Genomic DNA, 27,999 nt, shown 5'->3' with positions numbered 1-27,999 from the left:
CTCAGCATTTGCCTCTTACTTTGCACTGTTCCTAAGTGTATATTAATTCATTTAATCTTCACAACAGCTCCATGAGTTAAATACTCATGCCATTTTGTAGATGAGGAAACCGAGACAGAAACATTAAAAGTGACTTGCCTAAGTCACACACAGCCAGTGTGAATCCAGACAGTTTGGCTCCACTGGCATTTTCTCAGAAATGCTATATTTGTGTTACCATGATAGCTCTACTCTGAAATGCTGAGCACCCATCTTCTCTCTCTGTAACTAGTGTAAAAGTTCACCAAAATAGTGAAGAGAACCCCGTGTCCTATTCCTGAGACGTACATTCAGATAAAGTCTTCCTTCTGCTATGTGTACTTTGCAGTTCAGGTTTCAAATCCATTTCATCTGTTGTTCTGTTTGAATACAGTTCTCTGAAACATTTTCCTGTTGTGAAATACAAAGCAGCTGTCCCCCAGGGCTTCTGCTCATTTCTTTCACGTTTCTGTCCTCCTTCTTTCCAGAGTCAATGCATGTGTGGATGTGGTGCTCTCAGGGGTGAAGCTCTTGCAGGCACTTGGCCTGAATCCTGGGGATGGGAAAGATCACTCCATCCTGCATTCAAGGAATGATCTGGAAGATGCCTTCACTCACTTCATGGGGAAGGGAGCAGCTGCAGAGCGCTTCTTCAGCGATAAGGAAACTTTCCATGACATTGCCCAGGTTGCATCCAAGTTCCCAGGAGCCCAGGTCTGTTTGGTTAACCAATAGTAAGTTAAGATAGGGTGGGAGCCCTGACTGGTTTGGCTCAGTTTGTTGGGCTTCGTCCCACCAAGCAAAAGGTCGCCTGTTCGATTCCAAGTTAGGGTATATGCCTGGGCTGCGGGTTTGGTCCCTGGTTGGGGCACATACAAGAGGACTAATCAGTGTTTCTCACATGGATGTTTCTCTTCCTCTCTCTCTCCTTCTCTCTAAAAAGAAATAAAATCTTAAAAAAGGGGAGGTGTTGGGAAAAGATAACCTAATTTACATGGTTCCTAGAAGCAACCAAGCAGCTTTTTCCTCCAGTTTGTCCCAAAGGGATGATTGTTGGGAATGCAGTTCCACAATGTTTTCTCTTTTGTAAAACTGTGTATCTGACCTTCCATTAACTCTGCTGTTTTTAGTCAGATCCAGTCAGCTAGCATTTATGAAGCATATTTACTAAAATTTTGGTTCTGGTTCATCCATTTAAATTGCATGTTACCAAAGTTTAAGATAGGAATGATATCTGCTAACTGGTTTGGGTATTGTTCATGGCTGGTAACTTGCAGTAATCTTAACATGGCCTAGTCCTTCCTGAGCAGGAGGCGAGGCCAGACCCACAGGGAAAGTTCTAGACTCGCCTGGGAAAGGGGCAGCTGGGGCTTCACTCTGTTCTGCTGGTCCACATCAAGGTGTCTGCACCTCAGCACTATTGACATTTTGGGTCAGACAGTTCTTTGTAATGGGGGTTTTCCTGCACATTTTAAGATGTTTAGCAGCCTCTCCAGCCTCTATCCGCTCGATGACAGTAGCACTCCTTCTTTTCCCCAATTGTGACAGTTAAAACTGTTGCCAGGGTTGGGGAGAAGAGGCAGTAAAATCACCCTGGTTGAGAACCACAGGTCTAGATTGGTGGTTCTCAGAGTTAAGCACGTGTGCCAGGATCTCCTGGAAGGGGTATTGAAAACAGATTCCTGGGCCCCGCTCCCAGAGCTTCTGATTCAGTGTATGAGGATAGGACCCAAGAATTTTACCCTTCCACCAAGTTTCCTGGTTATATTGATGCTTTTGTTCTGAGCACCTTGTCTACAGGGTTCCAACCTGTCAGAGATAGAGCTAGGGGACCCCAAACCCAAGTGGTGATGATAAACAAAGCCCTGGGGCCTGCATCATCCAGACAACTTCTACCAGGCTCACTCGGAGGCAGAGCAGTGCTGGGACAGGAGATCCCACCGTGACTTCTTCCCTGGGCCCAGCACACCTGCTGAGACAAGTGCCCTTATGCCCCTTGAAGTCGAGTTTTCGTTTTTTGCATAGTACAAAATGCTTATTTTTATTAGTCACATGCCATCGTTATCGCACTCCCCCCACATAAGATCTCAAACTTTAATCAGAAACTAAACTCACCATTTTTTCCTTACATGTGTTCTTTCTGTGTTTTTACCTTCCAGCTAATTTCAGCACCAGACCCTAGTCAAACAGTTTAGCCAGTCTGAGTCAGTCTTCCCTTTCCCTTGTTCCTTGAGGTTGAGTTTTGGTAGTTTGTTTAAACATCTCTCCACCCTACCCTTAATTCTTCTTACCTAAAATCTTCCTTTGGCTCATCACCTAAGTCTGGGTGTGACTCTTACTAAAGAAGCTCTTAATACCATTTCTAATTTGTACCTTTCACAGACTATTCTTTATGACCACTTTTATTTTGATAATTTTTAAGACTTTCAAGGGATTTTTTTTTTCTCCCTTTGAAGCTGCCCATTTGAACATTGGAAACGGGCATTGGCGTTACCCAACTGAGTTTCTGAAGAAGACAGCAGCTGTTAAAATTTCATTTTACAGCTGAACTCAGTAATGAGAGTCTGATCTCTTGTTAAGAAACCCTGATAGTTCTAACGTGATGACATGTCTCCTGCTTAAAGGTCTTTGCAATGGTGGATTGAAACCACCCGCTTGACTTCTACTATATTCTCTCTAAATTCATCCTGACTTTTGTTTCATAACAAAAAAAATTTTTCTACAGAACTTTACCTAGCTTTTAGATCATCCAAATTATTTCTTAACATTGTAAAACCTAAAATATGTTATTTATCTTCCACTAGGGTGGCACTTTATTTAGTGCCTTTTTAAACTCCCTTGAAGTAGGTTGACTGATAAACAGCAGTTAATAACTATTACATGAAAACTCTAAAATCTACCTCATAGAATCTTAATAGTTCTCCTAAGATATTTAGTACATTCTAGCCATCATAGTTAAATAAAAAATTAAGGTAATATGTTAAAAGTCCAAATTTCAGCCTGTGTATCACAGAAAATTTTAAATTTATCCATAGAAAGGTGCTACTGCCTCACCTAAACCCAGTAGTTGGTTGACAAAACCCTGGGATCAAGTGATGTGTAGCATCTAGAATTGAATCATTTATTTAGTCTATGCCTCTGTGTGGGACTGAGGACTAGGAAGGTGAGGTGGTAACATTCTGTTGATGTGGCTGCTTAGCTTTCATAGTAGAACACCAGCTTTATCTCCTGTTTGTCAGGTTTCCAAAGCACATGAATTCATCCTTAGCATGAAACAGCAGCTTTGAATTATCTGTTCTCCAGCCCTGGGCCCTTGGCTGACAGATATGATATTTAGGAGACAACATTTTCTCCTAGAAAAGCTTTTGTGTGTCCTAGCACATCAGTGTGTTTCGTCCTTTCTCAAAATTTAGCAACAAACATTTGCTGAGCACTTATTGTGAGAAAAAGACAGTCCCTGCCCTGAAGGAGCTAGACATGTACCCAAATGATAATAGCCCAAGTGGACAAGGGCTGGAGTAGGGTTTGTTCAGAGTGTAGGGCTCTATAGTCCTGTCTGGGAGGGGTTTGTGGAAGCTGATTAGGCAGTGGGGAGAAGGGACTAGAAGGCACCGCAGAAGCAGTGATACTGCAGCTGATTCTTGAGAAGTGATCCGGGATTTACCAGTATATGAGGAGGATAGGTGTCATCAAACCAAGAGTATGTGCTAAAGGCACAGAGAGGGGAAGGCAGACTTAGAGAACTGCAAGCACGGGTGGAAGGGAGGGCAGGAGACGACGGAAGGAGAGCTGGGGCAGATAGAGAACGGCCTTGTGTGCCTCACGTAGGACTTGGATTTCAGTTCATTGCAGTATTTATTGATGACTATCGGGGAAAGTGACATAATCATATACTCATTTTAGAAGGATTACAGTGTAGAATACAAGATCTGTGAACACTTTTTATGTTTTCTTAATCTCTTCGGGCTGCCTGGAAGCTCAAGGCCAAATTTGATCCACAGTTAAGGCAATTATACTAATTTCCATGGTTAGTGTATTTGTTTTCTTCACCTTTCCTTGTAACTCATAGTCAATTAACCTATGGGTTTAATGTTTTATTAACCTCATATGTGTCTTCTTGTAAAGTCACCTCAAATTTGGGGGGAAAAATAGACTAAATTAATTCAAAAAATTATTAAGCTTGGGTAACTTAGTTGTGCTTAAAATACTAATAAAATGAACTATCTTGAACTATCTTACAGCACTATGTAGGAGGAAATGCAGCTTTAATTGGACAGAAATTTGCAGCCAACTCAGATTTAAAGGTAGGTCAAATTCCCAGATTAAAACCTGTCCCTTTCTCTAATTTTCAATAATTTTAGAGCAGGAATGAGTATCTGTTCCCAATTCAACGTGTGGGCCACCTACTATCTGCCAGATCGTGGCCTCTTATTAGGAGCCAGTGTAATAATAGTAGGAGAGTTGTAGCAGCTTACGCACTTCCTGAGTGCTTACTTTGTGTCCGACATTTCTTTACCTTATATTGCCTTTAGTGATTTATGTAGATTATATCATGTAATTCTTGCAACAACCTCTAAGCCTAGTTGTTACTGTTGTTGGTACTATTCATTATCTTTCCACCTGAAGTTTGAGGCATAAAACAACACACCTAACAAGAAATGGAACCATTCTAACCTAGCACCATGTTCTTAAGTGCTAGATCAAGGAATGGTTAAGAGTCAGTGCCTAGGACTGGGGATTATATAGTGAGGAGAGCAAACTTAGTTGGTTGTATTTCTGACCCTAGTATTGAAAAATGAAGTCCACCAGATGGAGGTCGGTAGTGGGGGGGGCATCTTTAAGTCTTCGACCATTGATTTAATAGAATTCAAAGTTACTGCTATTCAGAATAACATCTGAGTAAGAAGGTTCTTTTGCTATGAGTGGATTAGGTCAAAGTGGGGAGGCCAGCAGGGAAGTTATTGCTATTGCCTACTGTAAAATGATTAAGGTTTGGATTAGAGCAGCCAGAAGAAGAGAAACTTGTCTGCCTAAAGCCTGCTAAAATGGAATTACTTGGTGCTAGACCGTACTTGAGAACAAAGAAGATAAATTTAACAAAGATGACTTCAGAGTAAACAAACTTGACAGGTGTGGAATAGATGTGACTACTGACAATAGAGAAAAGGAACTGTAAACAGTTTTCAGGAACCAACCTAAAAATAGAAATATGGGCCCTGGCCGTTGTGGCTCAGAGGACTGAGCGCAGGCCTGGGAACCAAAGGGTCGCCAGTTCGATTCCCAGTCAGGGCACATGTGTGGGTTGCCGGCCATGTCCCCAACAAGGGGCACAGGAGAGGCAATTGTACATTGTTTCTCTCCCTCTCTTTCTCTCTCCCTTCCCCTCTCTAAAATAAATAAATAAGAATCTTTAAAAAAAAAAAAAAAAAGAAAGAAATATGCGTTGGGACAGAGAATCAGAAGCCCAGAGGTGGGTCCTGTGTACAGATAGATGAGCAGTTTGAGGGGAAAGTTTATGTGGAGCCACACTGTACAACAGGAGATTCATGTGCTTAGACGTGGAGAGCATATGAAAGTGTACACATTCAAATTTTAAAAAGAAAATTCTCATGAAGTATTAGGATGGAAAATACAGATTTTTTTTTGCAGTCATTATCTTTATAGGTAGTAATTAACTCCCAAGAAGAGAAGATTAGAAATTCCAGGGCTAACCTTCAGAAATATTACCAGTTAATAGAAAAAAAGAAAAGATTAATCATAAGCTTATTAGAGCCTGTGCTCTTCCCATCAGAACCCTGGGTGTTTGTGTGGGTCCTCAGTAGGCCACCCTCCTGACCCTGAGGAGTAATTTTGGCCTCTGGGAGGACAGCACCCTGCGAGTCTTGGGTTAGTACAAGATTGACCTTCCCTTGAGAGAGCATTTGCTGCTGTTTTCTGCAGAAGCCGTGCCTGGGACCAGTCTCATTGGAAAGCATTCTAGTGAAATAAGTCTGGCCTTGGTAGGAAGTTGAGGAAAGAAAAGAGATATATGTTACTCGATCCTCTCAACAGTCTGATGAAGTAAGATATTGTCACCCTTTTAAAGGTGAAAGACAAGGTCCAGAGATGTTAAGTAATGTACCCAAGGTCGCCTAGCCAGGAAATGTTAGAGCTGGGATTCAAAGGCCGGGTTCTGCCTTGATCTCACCACCCTACAGCTGCTCTCATTTAGTTTAACTTGCCGGAATGTGATCATCTGAGAACTACCAGAGGTTAAGAACTAGGTATTTCCAAAGGTGGTGGTAATAATAATAATAATAATAATAATAATAATAATAATAATAATAATAATAGCTAACATTTACGTAGTTCTTAATATATGCCAGGCACTCTTTCAAGTGTTATATATGAGTATATATACTCATTTAATCTTCAGAATACCCTGTAAGGAAAGTTGTATTATCCCTATTTTATATATAGGAAAAATGAGGCTTGGAAAAGTTAAAACTGTTCAAGGTCACATATATAATAAGGGGTAGAGCTGGGATTTGAACCCAAGCAATCTGGCTCCAGAGTACATACTTTTAATGACTGCTGTATATTGTGTCTCAGAAGTAGACCCTGGTGAATATAGCAAAGGCAGACCTAGTGGAATTGGTGGGATAGAGGCCAGATGGTAGGAGGGGAGAATGCCTTAGAAAATATATTTGTGAAGCATTTGGTAAAATCCAGCACCCACTTATGATAAAAACTTGAAGCAACGTGGGAATAGAGGGAACACACCTCAACATAATAAAGGCCACATATGACAAACCCATAGGCAACGTTGTACTCAATAGGCAAAAACTATAAGCATTACCCTTACTATTGGGAACAAGACAGGGGTGTCTGCTTTAAACGAGGGTGGGGAGGGGGAAAAGGAGAAAAAGAAAATACATTTGTGGAACTGAACCAATAGGAATAGAATAACGTTGGATTCCATCAAATCCTGCTTCTGCATCTAAGAAGATGATTGTGGGGAGTTTTTGTTGTTTGGCATATGGTAATTACATTGATTTTCAAATGTTAACCAACCTTACATCCCTGAGATAAACCCCATTTGGTCCTGATATATTTATTGTCCTTTTTATATGTTGTTGGATTCAGTTTACTAAAATTTTGGTTTAAATTTTTATGTCAATTTCCAAGAGGGATATAGATCTATATTTTTCTTGTATGTCTGGTTTTGACATCAGGGTTATACTGACCTTGGAATGAGTTGGGAAGTATTTCAATTTTTTAAAACAACAGATTCTGTGTAGAATTGATATTGTACCGTCCTTGAATGTTTGTAGAATTCACCAGTGAAGCCTCTCCAGACCTGGGGTTTTTGATGAAGGTTTTTAACAATTTTTTTTCCAAAAAATAGGTATAGAGAAATTCAGATTACTTTTTTGAGTGAGCTTCAGTAGTTTTATCCTTCAAGGAATTTGTCCATTTCATCTAAATTGTTGCGCTTATTGGCATAAAACTAATGATAATATCCTGTTACCCTTTTAGGATCTTTAGAATCTGTGGTGATGTTTGTTATCGCTCATTTCTAATGTTGGTAAATGATGGGTTTTTTTCCTTGATCAATTTGGCTAGAGGTTTATCAATTTTATTGATCTGATCAATAAATAATGACTTTTTTGTCTCATTGATTTTTCTGTATTCTTTTTCTCTTTTATTTTATTGGTTTCTGTTTACTTTGACTTTAACTTGCTCTTCTTTTTCTTGTTTCTTAAGACAGAAGCTGAAGTTGTTGATTTGAGACCTTTCTTATTTTCTGATATAGAATGTTCAGTGCAAATGCAATAAATTTCTCCTTAAGAACTGAGCTGCATCCACAAGTTTTGATGCATTTTATTTTCCTTTGGTTCAAATGTTTTCTAATTTCCCTTTGATTTCTGAAAATGGGCTGTTTAATAACCCATCCATGGACTACTTAGAGGTGTGTTATTTAGTTTCTAAATGTTTGGGGATTTTCTAGATATATTTCTGTTATTGATTTCTATTTTAATTCCATTGTGGTCAGAGAATATGCTTCTGTGACTCCATTTAATGAGACTTTTTTGATGGCCCAGAATATGTTTTTTCTTGCTATAGTCTGTTGTTGGGTAGAATGTTCTATAAATATCAGTTAGACTGCGTTGGTTGGAATTGTTGTTCTAGCCTTCTATAGTCTTACTGATTTTCTATTTACTTTATTTATTAATTATTGAGAGAAGGATATTGACAGCTATAACTGTGGACTTAGATCTCTATTTCCATTGCAGTTCTATAACTTTATGCATTGTGTACAGTATTTTTTAAAAGATTTTATTTATTTATTTTCAGGGAGGGGGGAGGGAGGGAGAAAGAGAGGGGGAGAAACATCGATGTGTGAGGGATACATTACCTCTCACATGCTCCCGACTGGAGACTTGGCCTGTAACCCAGGCATGTGACCTGACTGGGTATCAAACTGGCAACCTTTCAGTTTGCGGGCCAGCACTCAGTCCCCTGAGCCACACCAGCAAGGGTAGGCATGCAGTATTTTTAAGCTCTGTAATAAGGTGCACAAGTGTTTGGAATTGTTACATCCCCTTCATGAATTGGCCTCTTTATCATTAGGGATAAAGAAAATTATTTTATAATATTCTTTGTTCTGACATCTGTTTTGTTTAAAATAGCCATTCCAGCTTTCTATTGATTATGTTAGCATGATACATCTTTTTTCATCCTTCTATTTTAGCCTATTTGCATCTTTATATTTAAAACGTATTTTTTGTAGACAGCATATAGAGTTGGGGCTTGCTTTTTAATACACTTTGACACTCTCTGTTTTTTATTTGGATTGTTTAGACCATTTACATTTAATATGATTGTTACTATATCAGGTTAGGTTCAAATCTGACATCTTGGCATTTGTTTTCCCTTTATCTTCATTTTTCCCCTCTTTTTCTACACTCGGGTTATTTTCTCTGATTTCATATTATCGTCTCTGGCTTATTAGCTATATTTCTTTGTTTTGTTATTTTAATGGTTGCTTTAGGATTATTATGTACATTAGCTATCGCAGTCTGATTGCAAGCAATATTAGTGTACCACCACATAGAATGTAAGAACTTTACAACAGTGTGTTTCCGTTTCTCCCATCTTATCTTTATACTGCTATTGCTACATAGTTTACCTATATATGTCTTATAGATCTCACAGTATGTTGTTAATATTTTTAAGCAGTTAGTTATCTTGAAGGTATTTAAGTAATAGGAAAGATACTACTTATTCAGATGTTGCTTATCCAGCACCATTCCTGGTGCTCTTCATTCCTTTGTTTAGCGCTGTATTTCTGTAGGGTAGGGTATCATTTTCCTTCTGCCTGAGGGATTTCCTTACACATTTCTTGTTGTGTAGGGCTTCTGGTGATGAATTCTTCTAGACTTGTATATCTGGAAATTCTCTGAAGGTAATTTGCTGATGCATTTGTAGGGCTTACTTAGTCTTCTTCCTGTTTTTTAGGGATCACTGTCCTTTGTTGCCCGATGTCCAAATGTTTTGAAAATCATTGTTTCATCTATTTTATCTGTTTCCCGTTGATATTTCAGATAGGAGGGTAAACTTGGCTCTTGTCATCTCATCTTAAAAGGTGAAGCTCTAGCCAAGAATTAGAGAAAATAAAATAAAACGGTAGGGGCCAGACTTTTCAGAATTGGCAAATAATGGACACGTGTCAAGGCATAAAGGAAGTAGGTCAAGGGGACAGGGGTATATTTTCACCCAGAAGCTGGTATTTCTCAGACACATGAATGTTCCTCTGTGCGAATAAGCAGTTAGTTAGCAAGTAAAAGTGCCTTTGAAGCTCCTGGGTGGAGCATGTTAGATCTGAAAGTGTTGTTGTCTCTGGGCACTCCTCTTTAAATTCTGGCCCGAGCCCTCATCGTTTGGTGGTTTTGAGTCTGTTAGCCTGGCTCTGAGTGGTGTCTGGAGCTGGCATGGCAAAAACCACAGCAGTGTGAAATGGGTTCTAAAAGGACAGCCCGGGAGAGACCCAGGTCAGAATGGAAAAGGTTTTGGAAAAGTTGCTGAGTACCTGCGTCCAAACTTTCTGAATTGAAGTAGTTTTTACTTCTTGTATTCAGAAGGCTATCCTGTTCTCATAACAGCTAAGTACAGCAGGGAGCCTGATCTCACTTATCAGGTCACCTGGTTGTGGGAGGTATTGTGATCCTTGAGGTTGGGTCTTTTCTACACTGCGTAAAATTCCAACAGAATTGTTCTCAGTATCCCGTATCTATTTGCCTACACAGTACGTGAGTGAGTAAAGAAAAACAAAGTAGGGTAAGGTGTGTTAGTCTGTCGTTATAACAAAATGCCATAGACTGGGTGGCTTAACCAATAAAAATTTATTCTCTCACAGCTCTGGAGTCTGAAAAGTCCAAGATCAAGGTCCCAGCAGGGTTCAGCCTCTAGTGAAGGCCCACTTCCTGGCCTGCAGATGGCTGCCTTTCATCTGTGATCTCACATGGCCTTTCTTCAGTGTATGTGGTGGGGAGAGAGAAGAAATCTCGCTCTTTTTTATAAGGCTACCATTCCGACTGGATTAGAACCTTACTCATATGACCTCATTTAGCCTTAATTTTCTCCTAAAACCTCTATTTCCAAATACTATCACCTTAGCAATTAGACTTTAACCTATGAATTTTGGGGGGACACAAACATTCAGTCTCTAACAGGATATACGGGATACAGCAGCTGCGTAGGTACCTAACACGTGGCGTGGGTCTTTGGTCTCATCTCTGGGCACATTGTGGCCATATGCTCAATGTCTAAACTCTGGTAATAGCCCCTTGTTGCATGCTTCCAAACTTAGATTGGGATCCCAGTGCTTTTTTAAAATGAGAAGTGGCCTGGATGTACGTTTTCAGTTACTATACAGATTCCATGGGAAGAGGGACAGGTCTGATAGACTTCATATTTCTTGTCTCCAGGTTCTTCTTTGTGGCCCAGTGGGTCCCAAACTTCATGAACTTCTTGATGACAATGTATTTGTTCCACCAGAGTCGCTGCAGGAAGTGGATGAGTTCCATCTCATTTTAGAGTATCAAGCAGGTAAGAGAAATGAGTAAGTACATAATGGTGTAAGACTTGTCAGAGGAGTCTTGTTTTGTTAGTTTGAGGTGTGACTATGCTAAAAATGTATCTGTGTGAATTAGTAGGATCCTGTTCGCCTTACAAAGGTTTCTGTGCTGATACTGGCCATTGTCTGAAGGGAGAGTGCTAGAGTATTGCAACAGTGAAGAAAATTCCCAGGTATACAAACAGAATTGATCTAAACTCAGAAGAAATCAGGCATCTTGTGTAAAAATGAAAATGCATTAAACATACACCTATAAAGTTTTTCTTTATTACTAAGGAAAGAGAAGGGCACATAATGTCTGCCCAACTCTGTGCTGGATTCTGCCCTAGGCATTTCTGGCCAACTGTTTCAAGCTTCTTAGAATTGATTCTAGGCCTCTGGCAAGCTTCCTGTGAAGCATTTTGTTTTGCCTTGGGTGTGTAACAGCACATACCATTTCCCATGGTATAATGTTTCAACGTTTATCACTTGAGACCACCCCATCCTGCCCTCTCCCAGTAGATTTTATGTTACACACTGCAGATCTGATTTCTGAAAGAATCCTAAATACCTGAACATAATGTTTATATGATTCTGTGTATTTGGCTGTGGTATCTTTCCTCTGCTCAGAAATCAGCCTCTTGAATCTCTGATTCAACGCATTAATCAAGTTAAAGACTCAAGCATCGAAATGGACTAATTGGTACCTTAAACCAGTACTTACTTAATGTGCTTCAGTGAACTGCTTCCAAGTGAGACAATTAAAAGAACCTCACCTACTAGAGTAATTATAATTAACTTTAATGTAAGAGAAATATAGTGCATCTTGAAAATTATGCCTTTCTCCAAGAACAAAAAGAGAATTGTTCCTTGTTTTTGGTTCTTTTGGGTGTTTACTAGAATCAGTCAAGAAGTTAAGAAAGGCAGGGTCTGAAAATTAGGGACAGAATGTTGGGGGAGGCAGTTCTCATTTAACAATATACAAGTTTTGAGTTTCAGTTTTAGTTTCTCCCTACTGCCTGAAGGTTGTGTTGAGGATTAAGAGGTTAGTGTGTTTAAAGCTCTGTGAGCTGCTTAAATGAAAGGCAAGAACCAGACTGTTGACTACAAGGGCCAGGATAACTAAAGTTGTGCCTTTGATGTGCTGCTGATGCTGCTGCCAGTCCCTTATTCTTCTCACTTTTGTTTCTGTGGCCACTCACATCATGGACTCGGGACCTTTCTGGCTCCTGGTTTCTGTCGTATACCTTGGAGGCAGCAGAGTGGATAGACGGCTCTCCTCCCTAAGACTGCTGCTGTGTTTGACACGTGTGCCTTGTGTGTAATTCAGAGGATGGCACAGCATATCTGGACAGGAGATTGTCTTTATCCTTGGGATTATAAACTTCACACTTGAGTTTTTTATTTTCTTAGCCATATTTTCTTGGTACGAAGCAGTGACCTTTTATGAAACTTTATGTGAAGTTGCACTTTTATCAGCCCCTGGAGAGAACTTAGTCAGGTGGTTGCAGGTCTTGGGTCAGCTGTCTAATCAGAAATCCATCCACTGCTTCTCTCTAACCTGGGTGAATAAATTCCCAGGGGGATTTGTCAACATTTTCCTCCTCCTCTCCTGCCAGACTCCTGCAGAGAAGGTTATTTTCAGGCTTTGGGCTGGGGATCCAGTAAGTCGTTATCTGGGTTTTGCCGACTTAGTGGCTGAAGGACAGATTGATAAATTGAGAGAAATAATCATTTAAATAAATTCAAAGTTTTGTGAGAAGAGAGGGGTATTAACTATTATTAGGGGCTTGCCCTGTCTGAATTCCAGTCACTTTGCTTCTCAGGCCCCTCCATCAGTTCTGTGTCCTTTGGAAACAGCCAATGAACGGCTCTTCACATCCCTCCCTGTCTTCACCTTTCAGAAGCCTGTTTATTTTTGCCTCTCTCACTTTTTTCCTGAAGGAATTGATTTATTTTGAGTGCTGTGTGCCTCTTTTTTCCTAGGTTAAATTAGGCAGTGCTTCTTGGCAGCTTCGCTCTTTAAGGGCCAATTCCAGGTCTTGCCCTCTGGAGAATACTAATGCCATGTCTTTTTCCCTTGTACAGTGTCTCATTATTTGGGGAAATAATTGGACTTGGAGTTCATACCCATATTTCTTGTTGTTGTGGCCATTAGAGTCATCAGCCTGTTCTTTTTTTTGTGTATCTTGCTGTTCATTCACGTGGCTCTGTGCCAGGGGCAGTGTGAGGCAGTGGGAGTGCAATGATAGTAGAAGACCCAGCTCTGCCCTCTGCTCACTGTCCGCTACAGGAGATGGGCTCCCAAGCAGGTGATTGCAAAGTCACGTGCTAAGTCCTGTAACTGAGTGTAGCTCTGGCCCAGGAAAGGAAGTGATTGGGTCTTCTTGGGGTCGCAGAGTTAGGAAAGACTTCACGGGAGGTCGCCCTTGTGTCTGGTCTTTAAATGAAGCAGAGCTGGAACACTACACTCAGCTCTGGAGACCACCATTGGGTATTTTCTTTGGACCTGGGCCAGGAGCTAAGAAAGTAATTCAGTTTTAACAAATATAACCATTGCATTTGGGGTTAGTAAATAGGTACTATGTTTTATTTTTATTTTCATAGATTTTTATATAAGTGACCCACATATAAAAGTTTTTCAGAGGAATGAATTCAAGAAAGCTGAACTCAAAGCAAAGGAAGGATGGGTTCTCCCAGCGTTGACACTTGCTCTAGAGTAAGCCCTACACATGTGTGTGCACACGCATTTACCAGAGAGAGGCAGGGCCGCTGTTTGGAGATGCCCGTTGCAGAAAGGAGGAAGGAGGTTGCTAACTGCAGTTGGCATATCAACTACAAGATGAGGAAAAGCCTTTCTAAAGGAATATCCAGTAAATGTATTGGGTTGGCTAAAAAGTCCCTTACTTTTTTTTCCATGTGATGGCTCTAGTACTACTTAGTTGTCTTTAACTTCATTCGAAACAATTTTGTTAGATTGTATTGTGATAGCTGTCATACAGTGTGCATTTAAAAATTATAAAAATTGGTAAATTTTTGTGCAGCCATTTTAATATTGAAGGTGAAAGAAATAACGCAACACTTTTGACCTATTATGCTTTATTGTTTCAAGAAATATAAAAACTCAAACTAAAAAAAAGATTTGTGCAGTGTATGGAGAAGGCGCTATAACTGATCGAATGTGTCAAAAGTGGTTTGCAAAGTTTGTTGGTACTATTGACATTTTGCCAAGTAATTCTTTGCTGTGAGGCTTCCAATTCTTACGCATTGGAAGATGATAGCAGCGCCCCTGGCCTCTACCCACTAGAAGCCAATAGCAGGAGAAAGCCAATATATTCAAAATATCCAAATCAATAAAGTTATTAGTGAAAATGAAAAATGTGTCTTACTTTAACAGAAAAATTTTAACAGAACTTTTGGCCAATCCAATAATAGAAACCAAATTTTTATACTAAGTTTCAGTGTATGAGCTTGCATTTTATAAATGGGGTGAACCCCTCATGTAGAGGGAAAACATGTAAACCTGCAGTGTAAGTCCTTGCCCCGGAGTGCCCGTGCTGGTGGTCACCTGCTTCTCCCAGCCCCATTGTGGACAAGAAGGTGAGCTCTGTGTGGTAAAGCCGCTGATAAAAAGGCTTCACCAAGTGAGCTTGGAGAGAGCCTCTTTCATCTTCCCTGCTTTAGGACTCACACTCCTCTCAGGTACTGGGCAGCTTGTGGAGGCTTAATCAGTTAGTTCTCCACCTGTTGCACATCAGAATCCTCAGCAATGGGACCTGGCCACCTGTACTTTTAAATTTTTTTGTATTTATTGATTTTAGAGAGAGGGAGGAAGAGAAACCCTGGTTTTTGTTCCACTTACTGATGCATTCATTGGTTGATTCTTTTTTTGTTTGTTTGTTTTGTTTTAAAGATTTTATTTATTTTTTAGAGGGGGGAGAAGGGAGGGAGAGAAACATAAATGTGTGATTGCCTCTTGCACGCCCCCTAATGGGGACCTGGCACAACCCAGACACGTGCCCTGACTGGGAATCTAACCATCGACCCTTTGGTTCACAGGCTGGCACTCAGTCCACTGGCCAGGGCCAAACACCTGTACATTTAAAGCAAGGTTTCCTAGGGAATTCTGATGCATGGCCAGTGCTGAGAGCCAGTCCTATAGATGAGCACAGAATTCTCCTCCTGCCAGCAGACCTACCCGAGGATGGATCTAACTCCCTGTGCGGGGGCTGTGACAAATGCTATGGGAACCAGACATGTAGTGTTCCTTTGAAAGAGCTGGCAATCTGTTCAGGAAATACAGCCCAAATGTGTGAAAAGTTAAGCAACGATATATAGGTTTGACTAGTTCAAAATAGAAGAGATAACTCAAAGCACAGTGATTGTCACAAACCATGGAAAGGAAAATCTCTGTGGATGCTTAGAGTGGTGAAAGTGTACCTCAGGCTGGAGCAGTCAGAAACCATTCAGGAAGGAAGTAGCACTTAAACTTGGTCTTGAACAGTCATTATTCCACAGTAGCTCACTCAGAGGTTGTTAGAGCAGCCAGATGCCCTTACCTTCTGGACTGAGTGCCTGGACAACACTGGGAGGGAGGAGGGAGTGAAGTCAGCTTGACTCTTGAAATGTCAGCCCCCTTAGGCCCCACCTAAGTGAAAGATGCTCTGGGCAATGCTGTGAGGTGAAGACAGAGAAAGGCAGCATTGCTGTATACGGAGACACACTTGTATGCACTCTGTGCTGGCATTTGGACGTCATGCTGCTGCTCTGTAACTGGGAAAGGACACAGGTATCCTGTGTTTGAAAAGCTCAGTGATCAGCAGAGCTTTCCTGAGACTTGACGGGAGCTAACTGCCAGCCCTTTGACAAAGGCACATAGCACCCATACTGTGTCTCTGTGTTTTTGTTGGGTTGGGGTTTGGGTTTTCTTTGGTGTATTTCATTACTGACAACTGTCTCCCTGGATGTAGTGTAATGCTTATACAAGGCCATTGTAGCGAGGTTCCACTCAGCCAGAAGCCAGCCTGCCCAGAGCAAAGGCTTCACTGGGGCCCCTGCAAGCCCCCTATAGCTAGGAGACTTAAAGCCTCTTCCTTTTCTTCCCATTGTGTTGACTGGGCTTTTCTAGGGGAGGAGTGGGGCCAGTTAAAAGCTCCCCATGCCAACCGATTCATCTTCTCCCACGACCTCTCCAACGGGGCCATGAGTATGCTGGAGGTGTTTGTGTCTAGCCTGGAGGAGTTTCAGCCAGACCTGGTGGTCCTTTCTGGATTGCACATGATGGAGGGACAAAGCAAGGAGCTCCAGAGGAAGAGACTCTTGGAGGTAACAGCACTGTTAAAGAATTGCACAGATCTCAGCTAGTGTGTTTCTTCAGAATCCTGCCTTCTGCCCTCTGCAGCTGATGCTGCCTTGTCCTCAGTCCTGACCTCCCCAGGACATAGCATGGCAGCTGGCTCTGAACTTGCCTTCTGCTCCAGGGAGGCACCTCACGGTATTCTTGCAGACACAGGCGGCAGCTTGAGTGGAACAGGTCAGAACATCTTCCTGCCTGAGCTTCTGTATACCGTGCTAAACTGAATGACTGAAAGCTGCAGTGTCTGTAGTTTGTGTCCTTTGTGGTGTTTGTGTCATCTCACTTCTCATCAGCTGTTGCTACAGATTCAAACAGCATTTGAAGCCATCTGCTCACTTTAGATCCCCAGGACCAGGTTGACTACATGAACACACAGGTGGCAGTCCTTTGTGCTCTCTGAGTCTGTAACACAGTGCCTCCCTGCAGAGCCTAGGTGTCCCTGTTGGGAAAAGCATCCCTCATCCACAGACGCTGTGGAAGCCTAAGTGGCTGGGAGCTTTCATGAGGATGCAAAGAAGACAGCGACAGTACCCATTGCTTCTTAGGGCCTGATCTTTTTTTCCTCATGCCTGACTTCTTATCTAATGGCAATGCTATCCTCTTCTTGCAGGTTGTGACCTCCATTTCTGACATCCCAGCTGGTATTCCAATTCACCTAGAACTGGCCAGTATGACTAATAGGGAGCTCATGAGCAGCATTGTGCATCAGGTAACCACGTGGGTGGCACATGGGGCCCTCTTCGGCCCTGACTCTCATGGGGACTTGCAGAGATGTGCCTTTGTCCAGCAGGACCAGCTCTTTGGGCTCAGGAGCCAGATTACTGAGGTATGGCTGTCATGCCACTCCTTAGAGATGAAATAAGAAACCTATGTCCTTAGAGATTGAAATAAGAAACCAGAACTGTTATGAAGCAAAATCTCCTTCTAGGTTAGAAATATGGCAGTGTATCAATGGGTTCATGGGCTGTTTCTTCTTCTGGAATGGGAAAGTTGGGGTGAACGGTCTACAGTGGAACTCAAAGGGGAAAACTAAAAGCCCTCTCAGCTGCTTTCAACTGAACATCAAGAGTTCAGAGAAAGGAAACTGGGAGAGCTTCACTCCCACACCAGCAGGCATGCCATGTTCAACTCCTGCCTTGGGGCAGCAGCAGTGTTGAGCTGAATCAGGGAGGGTGATGCTTAGGACGCAGACTTGGGGAACCTGGGTTGGAATGCTGGCTTTGCTGCTGGCTTTGCTTCTGGCTAACTTTATGAAATTAGGGGAGTTAATTAACTTTCCATTTTATTATTATTTAATCTTTTTAATGGGTAATATTCCTATTAAAAGCTATACAATGAAGTCACTCTCCCTTTTTCCTGCCACCTGTACCTACTGTTAGTAATCTTAGTTTCATTTGTATCCCTCCAGTGTTACTATGTACATATATATGCAAATATAGGAACTTCCAGCCAAGGTGGAGGCGTAGGTAGATACACTTTGCCTCCTCACACAACCAAAAGAAGGACAACAACAAATTTAAAAACACCCAACAACCAGAAGTGCCAGAAAATGAGCTGTATGGAAGTCTGACAACCAAGGAGTTAAAGAAGAAACATTCATTCAGACTGATAGGAGGGGCTGAGACGGGCAGCCAAGGCAGAGAGGATGTGCAAGCAAGGCTGTGGCTAGCAGACCAGGCAGTCCCATATTTGCATGTAGATAAACTCCCAGTTATGCAGGAGACCTCCCAGGCTCACCAGAGAGTTTGTTGGAGAGACCCACAGGGTCCCATAATATAACAAACCCACCCCCTGGGGAATCAGCATCTGGTCAGCCCAATTTGCTTGTGGGTAGCAGGACAACTGACTGAAAGCTGGCTAAGAGCCAAGCAAGCAGCATAGCTCCCTCTCAGACACCTCCTTCACATACAGTGTGACAACGCAGCAACAAGGGTTGCTCTGCCCTGGCAAATACCTAAGGCTTTGCCCCTTGCAATGTAATAGGTGTGCTGAGAAAGAAATATGGCCCAAATGAAAGAACAGATCAAAACTCCAAAAATAGAACTAAGTGATGAAGAGATAGCCAACCTATCAGATGCACAGTTCAAAACACTGGTAATCAGGATGCTCACAGAAATGGTTGAGTGTGGTCACAAAATAGAGAAAAAAAGTGAAAGCTATGCAAAATAGAGAAAAAAGAAAAACATACAGGGAACCAACAGTGAAGGGAAGGAAATCGGGACTCAAATCAATGGTTTGGAGCAGAAGGAAGAAAGAAACATTCAACCAGAACAGAATGAAGAAGCAAATCAAAAAAATGAAAAGGCTTAGGAACCTCTGGGACAACTTTAAACGTTCAACATCCAAATCATAGAGGTACCAGAAGGAGAAGTGGAAAAGCAAGAAATTGAAAACTTAACTTGAAAAAATAATGAAGGAAAACTTCCCCAATCTGGCAAAGGAAATAGACTTTCAGGAAGTTCAGGAAGTCCAGGAATCTCTGAGAGTCTCGAGTATATTGAATATACTGTTCTGCATTTTTGCTCTTTTTCACTAAGTGGACTTTTTTTTTTTTTTTTAATTTTTTAAGAGTCTATTTGAGCCAAATGGATAGCATATGCTAGGGAGCAAGATCTCAAATGCTCCCAAGTAGATTTTGGAGATCTTTTTGTATCATCACTTGGAGAGGACCCTTTGTCATTTCATAGCCACATGGTTAAAAGGAATGTGGATCATCTCAGTTTATTGAACCTAAATCCTCTTGATGGGCATTTGGTGTGATGTCCCTTTGCTGTTCCATACAGTGCTGCCACCAGTAACTTCTAAATACATCTGTGTCACTTCTAAATCCATGACTGTATTTTTCCCATTAGCAAGTACATGTGTATGATAAATTCTCAGAAGTAAGATTAGCTGGATTGGAGCCGAAAAGGCATTTGTAAGATTGAGATGTCCAAATTGCCCTCCATCAGAATTATACTAATTCTACTAAACTTCCGTACAAGTGCTTATTATTTCCTCATTTCCTTGAAACCAAAATGATTAAAAACATGTATTTTGTTAGTAATCCTACAGGTGAAAAGTGGTAATACATAATAGTTGTTCTATTTACTTATTTTTTCTAATTCTAATACTATGAAATATTCTTTTTAAAAATATTTTTTTGTTTATGCTATTACAGTTGTCCCAATTTTTCCCTCCTTTACCCCTTTCCACCTAGTCCTCCTCACCGCCTCAGGCAATCCACACCATTGTCCATATCCATGGGTCATGCATGCATATATGTTCTTTAGCTACTCCCTTCACCTTCTTACAGCCAGTCCCCACTTCTCCACTTAAAATGGTCAGTCTCTTCCACGTCTCTATGTGTCTGATACTATTTTGTTTGTTAGCTTCCACGTGTAAGTGAGATCATTTGGTACTTGTCTTTGACTGACTGGCTTATTTCATTTAGCATAATACTCTCCAGGTCCATCCATGCTGTCTCAAAAGGTTAGAGCTTTGTTTTGTTTTGTTTCTTTTTTTACTGTGTAGTATTCTATTATGTAAATGCACCGCAGCTTTTTGATCTACTGATCTAGTGATGGGCACTTAGGCTGTTTCCAGCCCTTGGCGATTGAAAATAACACTGCTACATTCATAGGGGTATATATATTTTTTGAATTGGTGTTTCAGGATTTTTAGGATATGTTCCCAAAAGTGGAATTGCTGGGTCAAAAGGCAGTTCCATTTTTAATTTTTTGAGGAAGTTCCATACTGTTTTCCACAGTGGCTGCACCAATGTGCATTCCCAACCAACAGTGCACAAGGGTCCCCTCTCTTCATACCTTCACTAGCACTTGTTGTTTGTTGATTTATTAACAATGGCCAGTGTGACCAGGGATATCTCATTGTGGTTTTAATTTGCATCTCTCTGATGGCTAGTGATGTTGAGCATCTTTTCATATGTCTCTGGGCCCTCTGTGTGTCCTTCTTGGAGAAATATTCAGATCATTTGCTCATTTTTTAATTGGGTTGTTTGTCTTCCTGGTGTTGAATCGTATGAGTTCTTTATATATTTTGAAAATTAAACCCTTATCTGATCTGTCATTAGCAGATATGTTTTCCCATACAATGGGATACCTTTTCATTTTGATGGTTTCTTTAGCTAGCTGTGCAGAAGCTTTTTAATCTGATGTTGTCCCACTTGTGTATTTTTCCTTTGTTTCCAAAAATATGGAATGCTTTAAAAATTTGCTTGTCGTCCTTGCCCAGGGGCCATGCTAATCTTCTCTGTATTGTCCCATTTTTAGCATATGTGCTGCCAAAGTGAGCACTGGAATAATTTGTTTAAAAAGACTTTACTTTTTAGGGCAGTTTTAGGTTCACAGCAAAATGAGCAGAATGTAGAGAGTTCCCACCTACCTTCTATCCACAGGCCCCCAGACGCCCTGCTATGCACACCTGCGGCACCACAGTGGGACACTTGGTACAGGCAGTGAACCCACACTGACACGTCATTAGCCCCCAAAATGCATGTTTCACTTTAGGGCTCAGTCTTGGTGTTTTTCAGTATAGTTTTTACTTGGGAGGTTATTTCTGTTTGGGAGGTTATCTTTTCACTTTTTAAAAGCAAGTGATTTTTATTTCATTTTCTCTGTAACTGTCTACTTAACTTCTCCTCAGACCCCTTATCAGTAAAATGGAGGCAATCTCTGAGACCCTCCCTCCCTCAAGGGTTACAGTAAGAATTGAGTGAAATAAAGCCAATAGTTCAATGCCCAGCAAAGAACATGCAGTAAATGGAAGTGCTGTTACACTAGCAAAAGTACAGGCCATTGATTTTTTAATTAAATATAAATGCATACACACGCGCGTGCGTGCACCTACCTGCGCCTACACGCCTGCACACATACAGGGGCTCATCTCTCTTGCTCTAACATTCACCTTATATGCACTTCTCTAGCCCTAAGGAGGAAAGTGCTAATCAGTAAGAAAGTGAGGTGGACGTAGTGGTTCCCTTTAAACCTCTGTGCAGAAAACAGGCTGCACAGAGAAGTCCAGTCAAGATCACTTTGTAAGTCAACACGGTACTGAGAACCACCCACAACTACATCAGAATTACAACTAAATTACGGAACAGCCATCACTCAGAACCACCTGAAATCTGGCTTAATGGAAGTCCTACAACTAAGGATATAAAGAAGAAACCACATTGAGACAGATAGGAGGCTTGGAGGCATGGTACAGGCTGGCCCCACATGTGGCTTAAATATTGAGAGGAGTATCTTGACCATGGAGGCCCCCCTAAGGAGTGAGGGGTCCCAGTCCTACATCAGAACCCCCAGTCCAGGGCTTGAATGCCAGGAAAGGAAGTCCCCATAACTTCTGGCTGTAAAGACCAGTGGGAATTGTGGTTGAATGAGATGGAGGGCTTCTGAGTCCCAGGTGCCCCTCTTTAAGGGCCCACAAACACACGAAGTTACTCAGACTCACTCTGAGCTCCAGTGCTGAGGCAGCACCTTGAAATGCACCGGGGACATATGAGGAGTGACAGCTTTCTCTCAGAAGTGCTGGTAAGCACTGCTGTTCCTTTGACAAGCGCTCCCCTCAGAGCTGGCAGGTGGGCACTGTATCTGTCTCATTCAACCTGGATAACACTGGTAGCCCCACCTGGTGACTACCCGAGTCCCTGCCCGACCAAACTTGTGGACCTACCCAAGCTGTTCCCAGTAGCTTGTCCATACAAACAGCCTCTCTTGGCTCATGCTTTGGGCTTTTCTAAAATGTCTCAAACAAGCAGTATTTGGCCTGTGCATACCCATACCTCTTGCTAAGTGGCCCTGTATCTGGCACTAGCAGGAGCCAAGCTTAGTAACTTGGCGTCTTCTGAGCACCTCCAGCACAGCACAAGTAGCTGCCATTTGCAGGCTGCTCTGTAACTCATGCCAGGTGGCCCTGGGCAGGGCACAGGCAGTGGCTGACCTTGTACCTCCCAGGAGGCCCCAGAGCCAGTGCATCTGGTGGACAGCTTCAGACCACAGTGGATTACAACCCAACCACCTCCATGTGTGACATGCTCAAGGGGGGCAGACTTGGCAGGCACCAAGCCCCAGTGAAGTGAGTCCAACTCCATGGGGTTGGGGCCCTGCACAGCAGTTCCTCTGCTGTAATTGCAGCTGGTCCTTGCAACCAGTCAGCCTAGGGATTAATCCCTCCCAGTGACATGGCAATAATAAGATAGTACACACAGCTCACGTGAGGCGTACCCGGAACACCTAGCTAAGTGGTCAGGGAGGCTGTGCCACTGGGCCCTATAGGACAGCAACTACATAAGGCTACTCTACCATGTCTGGGAGTCATAGCAGCTCTACCTGTTACTTAGAGACAAACAGGGAAGCAGCCAAAATGAGATAAAGAAACAGGTCCCTAATGAAAGAACAGGAGAAATCTCCAGGAGGAAAAAAAACTTAATGAAATGGAAGCAAGCAAACTACCAAAAACAGAGTTCAAAACAATAATAAGGACTCTCAAGGAACTTAGAACTTCAACAGCATAAAAAGGGCCATGAAAACCATAAAAAAAGAACCAGTCAGAAATGAAGGCTATAGTAACTAAAACAATGTCTTACAGGGAATCAATGGTAGAGTAAATGAAGCCAAGAATCAAATCAGCAGTTTGGAGTATAAGGAAGCAGAAAACACACCCAGTCAGAACAGCAAAAGGAAAAAAGAATTTTAAAAATGAGGATAGTTTAAAGGGCCTCTGGGACAACATTAAGTGTAACAACATTTACATTATTGGGGTACCAGAAGTGGAAGAGAGAGCTAGGGATCAAAAACCCATTTGAAGAAATAATGACAGAAAACTTCTCTAACTTTGCGAAAGAAATAGACATACCAGCCCAGGAAGCACAGAGTCCCAAACAAGATGAACCCCTCTAAAGAGGACCACTCCAAGGCACATCAAAATTAAAATGCCAAAGGTTAATGACAGAGAGAATCTTTAAACCAGTAAGAGAAAAGCAGTTAGTTGCCTACAAGGGAGCTCCCATAAGACTGTCAGCTCAATTTCTTAACAGAAACTGCAAGGCCAGAAGGAGTGGCAAGAAATTTTCAAAGTGATGAAAAGCGAGGACCTTACTTAGCAAAGCTATCATTTCAAATCAAAGGGCAGATAAAGAGCTTCCCAGATAAGAAAAAAGTAAAGGAGTTCATTACCACCAAACCAGTATTGTAAGAAGTTTCAACGGGTCTTCTTTAAGAAGAAGAAACATCAACAATGTGAATAATGAGTGGACAATAAATTCATATCAACAATTGCTTTAAATGCTCCAATCAAAAGGCATAAGGTGACTGAATGAGTAACAAAACAAGACCCTTACCTATGCTGTCTATAACAGACACACTTCAGATCAAAAGACAGACTGAAAGTGGAGGGATAGAAAAAGATACTTCATTAAAATGGAAGCAAACAAACAGCTGAGGTAGCAATACTTATACCAGACAAAATGGACTCTAAAACAAAGGATATAACAGACAGACAAGAAACCAGCAGCTCCACTTCTGGGTGTTTGCCCAAAGAAAACAAAACACTAAATCGAAAAAACATATACATCCATATGTTTGTTGCGGCATTATTTACAATGGCCACGATATGGAAGCAGCCCAGGTGCCCATCAGTAGATGAGTGGGTAAAGAAGAAGTGATTCATATATATAACAGAATATGGTTCAACCATAAAAAAGGAAATCTTGTCATCTGCAACAACGTGGATGGACATAGAGGGTATTATACTAAGTGAAATAAGTCAGATAGAGAAAGACAAGTGTCAGATGATTTTACTTATATGTGGAATCTAAAAGAAATAAAAAAGCAAAACAGCCCTGGCTGGATAGCTCAGCTAGTTAGATCATCACCACAATAAATCAGGGTTGTGGCACACATGAAAATCAGTAGATGCATACGTGAGTGGAACAACAGATGTTTCTCCTCCCTCCCTCTCCGCCTTTCCTCTGTGCCTCTCTCCCCCTCCCTCCCTATCTCTAAAGTGGATAAATAAAAAGTAATTTTTAAAAAGCATAATAGAAACAGGCTCAGAACATTTTGACGGTTGCCAGATGGGAGGGTGGTTGGTGGGATGGATGAAAAAGGGGATGGGATTAAGTACAAATCGGTAGTTAGAGAATAATCACGGGGATGTAAAGTATAGCATAGGAAACAGAGTCAATAGTATTCTAATAACTAGTGTCAAATGGGTATTAGATTTATTGGGGTGATCATTTAGTAAGTTATATATGCCTAATCATGTGGTTGTACACCTGGAACTAATATAATGTACATCAACTGTAGTTTTAAAAAAATAAATTTTTTTAATTAAAAGAAAGAAAACAAGCTCAATGGCTCTTGTGTAGTTCCCTTTCTCATACAGTGTTATTACTGAATGTTTTCCTCACCGACACCTGCCCAAAAGTGTAGCTCTCACCTGAAACTGTTCTTGCTCCTCGGTATTGTCACACACACAGCTTGGTATTGTGACCCTGACTGCGTGCTGCTAGGGCTTTCTGCACTTTACTGGCGTGACGCCTGCTGACATTCGGGGGCTGAGAGTTACATCTGATCAATGGCAAGAGGGTCTGCTGTGTATGCAGACAAACTCATTTCTTAAATATCATTACATAGGCACCATGAGAAGAAATACAACACAGGTATACCTCTGCCCTTTGTCTTGTAATGAATGGCAGATAGCAAAAGACTGGATCTAAGACAGTGTGACTGCAACTTCGCTGTTTATCCCGAGTGATAATGAAGGTGCAGGTGGAGGTAATAGTGAGAACAGTGACCTTTGATCTGTTACTTCTCCACCACAGCCTTTAGAGGCAGGGAGTCTTGTAAGGGAGAAATCATCCATCCTGCCTTCCTTCCCTGACTTTAGTCATTGGCTATGTCCTAAGATACCTTCCTGATGTGAATCAGAATGATGTCATTTTGTTTTTGTTAGCAGGTCTTTCACGTGGTGACTTCCCTGGGGCTGAATGAACAGGAGCTGTTATTTCTCAGCCAGTCGGCAGCTGGACCTCACTCTTCTCTGTCTTCTTGGAATGGTGTCCCTGATGTGGGCATGGTCAGCGACATCCTGTTTTGGATCTTGAAGGAACATGGGAAGAGTAAAAGCAGAGCTTCAGACCTCACCAGGATCCACTTCCACACACTGGTCTACCACATCCTGGTCACTGTGGATGGACACTGGGCCAACCAGCTGGCTGCTGTGGCTGCAGGAGCTCGTGTGGCAGGGACACAGGCCTGCGCAACAGAAGCCATTGACACCAGCCGAGTGTCCCTGAGGGCACCGCAGGAGTTCCTGACTTCTCACTCAGAGGCAGGCTCCAGGGTTGTCCTCAACCCCGATGAGCCAGTGGTGGAGTGGCGCAGGGAGGGGGTGTCCTTCCACTTCACACCGGTACTGGTGTGCAAAGATCCTGTTCGGACTGTGGGCCTCGGAGATGCCATTTCCGCTGAAGGTCTCTTCTATTCAGAAGTACACCTTCACTATTAGGAAGGTAATTGTGAATAATTTTTCCGAAGGAGAACTAGCAAATTTAAGAATACAGGAATTAAGCGATTTGGAAAATTGGATCAAAGCATCAGAACAGTTCCTAGATTTAAATCAAAGACAGCCAAAGACACAACAGCAGATTAAACTGTATCAGATACATTCCAACCTGTTGACAATTACACAAAAACATTTCAGGTTTTAATCAAAATTTATCTACTAATGAGACTGGATTTTGATTTTTTATGTTGTGTGTTACAGGGCTAAAACCTGATTCCCATATCCCCAGTTTATGCAGCATTCTCAAGTATTTTAGGCCAAACTTCTTCACCCTGAAGCGCATTGCAGCTGGGAAGAGCCCCTCCCTCCTGCCCCCTGCAGAAGTGCATGCTCCCTCACCATGTCTAGTGACGGCCAGTGCAAGTTTCTCCAGTTCCCTGTCCACTCAGTGCTCGAGGTCAGGGTCATGAGTTCCATTCAGCGCTATAATGAAAATACTTAATGAGCATATCTTCTCAGTCTTGTCTCAAACATAAGACAGAGCCACAAGTAAGGACAAAATCCTTCCCCTCTGTGCTTCATCGTTGCAGTGAGGTGGGAGCCTGGGGCCCAGGGAGGGAACCGGCCGTCCTGCGTGGGTTTAGAAGCCTGGCCGACCTGCAGGGTGGCCCTCCTGCCCTGACTCTTAGATTGTATGCCAGCTGGTCAGAGACTCCTGGGCCTGCCTAACCTCATTGCCCAGCTCTGGACATACTTTCTCCAGCAGAAGACTGCTCTTTGTTCATGCTGGTCCGTGGAGGAATCTGCATTTACAACTGGAATGTGCCTCTGTGTGTGACTGGCCGTGTGTGTTTTACGTGGACACGTCACATCCATTACAGAGTTTGACCTCATTAAGAGCCCCAGGATCATGAAGATATTGGTCATGTCACGTATTTATTTTTTTTATAAATCAAGGAGACTTCTATGTGCTTTTAAATATATTAAAAACAATTACATTTCAGGAATCCTAAGTCTGTTTGCAGTTTATTTTGTTCTCTCATTCTGGAGCCAGATGCAGTAGAAGTCATTTCATCTTTGACTTGTGAGTCTATGTTACTCTGCTTTTGAGAGGTGTTGGATCATCTTGCCTTCCCCACCACTGGCTGGACAGTCCCTCACACTGAGCCTGAACTACAGGTCTGTCCTCTGTGTTTTAAAGTGACAGAAGATACTAGTATCAAGTAGCTAATCCAGCACAAAACAGCAGTTGGAAGGGATGGTGAGCCTTCTCGGTTTGTTCAAAGAGCAGGCTCGACTCGGCAGCTGGTGGCAGAGCAGTGGGTTCACACCAGCTCACAGCAACAACTTCTGGAACCTCAGGTGTAGCTCAAGTTCTTCATTTATGGCCTCTCCTCCCCTACTTTGGGTAAGAAGAGAAGGCTTGATTACTCTTTCAAAGAAAACCTAAATCTAGCCCTGGCCGGTGTGGCTCTAATGGTTGGACATCATCCCCCAAGCCAAAAGGTCACCACCTCAATTCCAGGTCAGGGCACATGCCTGGGTTGCGAGAGCAGTCCCCAGTTGGGATGCATTCGGCGCTCCGGCCTCACACCCTTGTTTCTTCCCCTCTGTGTCAAAAGTAACTTTTTTTCATCATTTAAGCCTAGAGAACTACGCAGCTTTAAATTCAAAACAAGTAGCTTTTTAAAGAAAATCTCTCTGCTACCACAGGATCTGCCCCCAACCTCAATTAAAAATCATTAATTACCAACATTACAGCCTATTTTTATTAGAATTAAATGAGGTTTTTATAATCCCAAGAAGAACTGGGACAAGCCATCATTTGTGTCTAAACCTGAGAACATTTGGAGAGTCCTGCAGTGTTCTCCGTGGGACCTTGTTCTCAGTTGGCCTCTAAGTTGCATCTGCTCAGGCCCTGAAATCAGTATATTTCCAGAGAGTTCTCCAGTTTTCACTGGTGATGTCAGCAAAGACTAATCAAGCAAGTGTAGTCAGCATACACCGTAGAGCAGTG

The 27,999-nt window shown here is 42.1% G+C and overlaps 1 protein-coding gene and 1 non-coding gene across 5 annotated transcripts in view; one reads left to right on the top strand and one right to left on the bottom strand.

Moving 5' to 3' along the window:
• Positions 1-26,995, top strand: part of ADPGK (ADP dependent glucokinase) — a 33,424-nt gene extending 6,429 nt beyond the window's left edge. For 2 of the 4 annotated variants that reach the window (XM_045848598.1, XM_045848600.1), the window contains exons 2-7: positions 507-732; positions 4,260-4,322; positions 10,989-11,109; positions 16,245-16,441; positions 17,083-17,181; positions 25,431-26,995. In XM_045848598.1, the coding sequence (XP_045704554.1) occupies positions 507-732; positions 4,260-4,322; positions 10,989-11,109; positions 16,245-16,441; positions 17,083-17,181; positions 25,431-25,985 (1,261 nt within the window). In that variant the 3' untranslated portion in view covers positions 25,986-26,995. The remainder of the gene's footprint in view (positions 1-506; positions 733-4,259; positions 4,323-10,988; positions 11,110-16,244; positions 16,442-17,082; positions 17,182-25,430) is intronic. The other 2 variants (XM_045848599.1, XM_045848601.1) reach the window with 2 other exon arrangements.
• LOC123825337 lies at positions 20,661-20,767 on the bottom strand. The gene has a single exon (XR_006786880.1). It is a non-coding gene; the product is annotated as a U6 spliceosomal RNA (small nuclear RNA).
• Positions 26,996-27,999: the final 1,004 nt, after the last annotated feature.

The sequence above is a fragment of the Phyllostomus hastatus genome, unplaced genomic scaffold (genome assembly GCF_019186645.2).
Source record: "Phyllostomus hastatus isolate PE091 unplaced genomic scaffold, TTU_PhHast_1.1 phas_contig_62, whole genome shotgun sequence".
NCBI lineage: Eukaryota > Metazoa > Chordata > Mammalia > Chiroptera > Phyllostomidae > Phyllostomus > Phyllostomus hastatus.
This window is presented reverse-complemented; position numbering and strand designations above follow the sequence as displayed.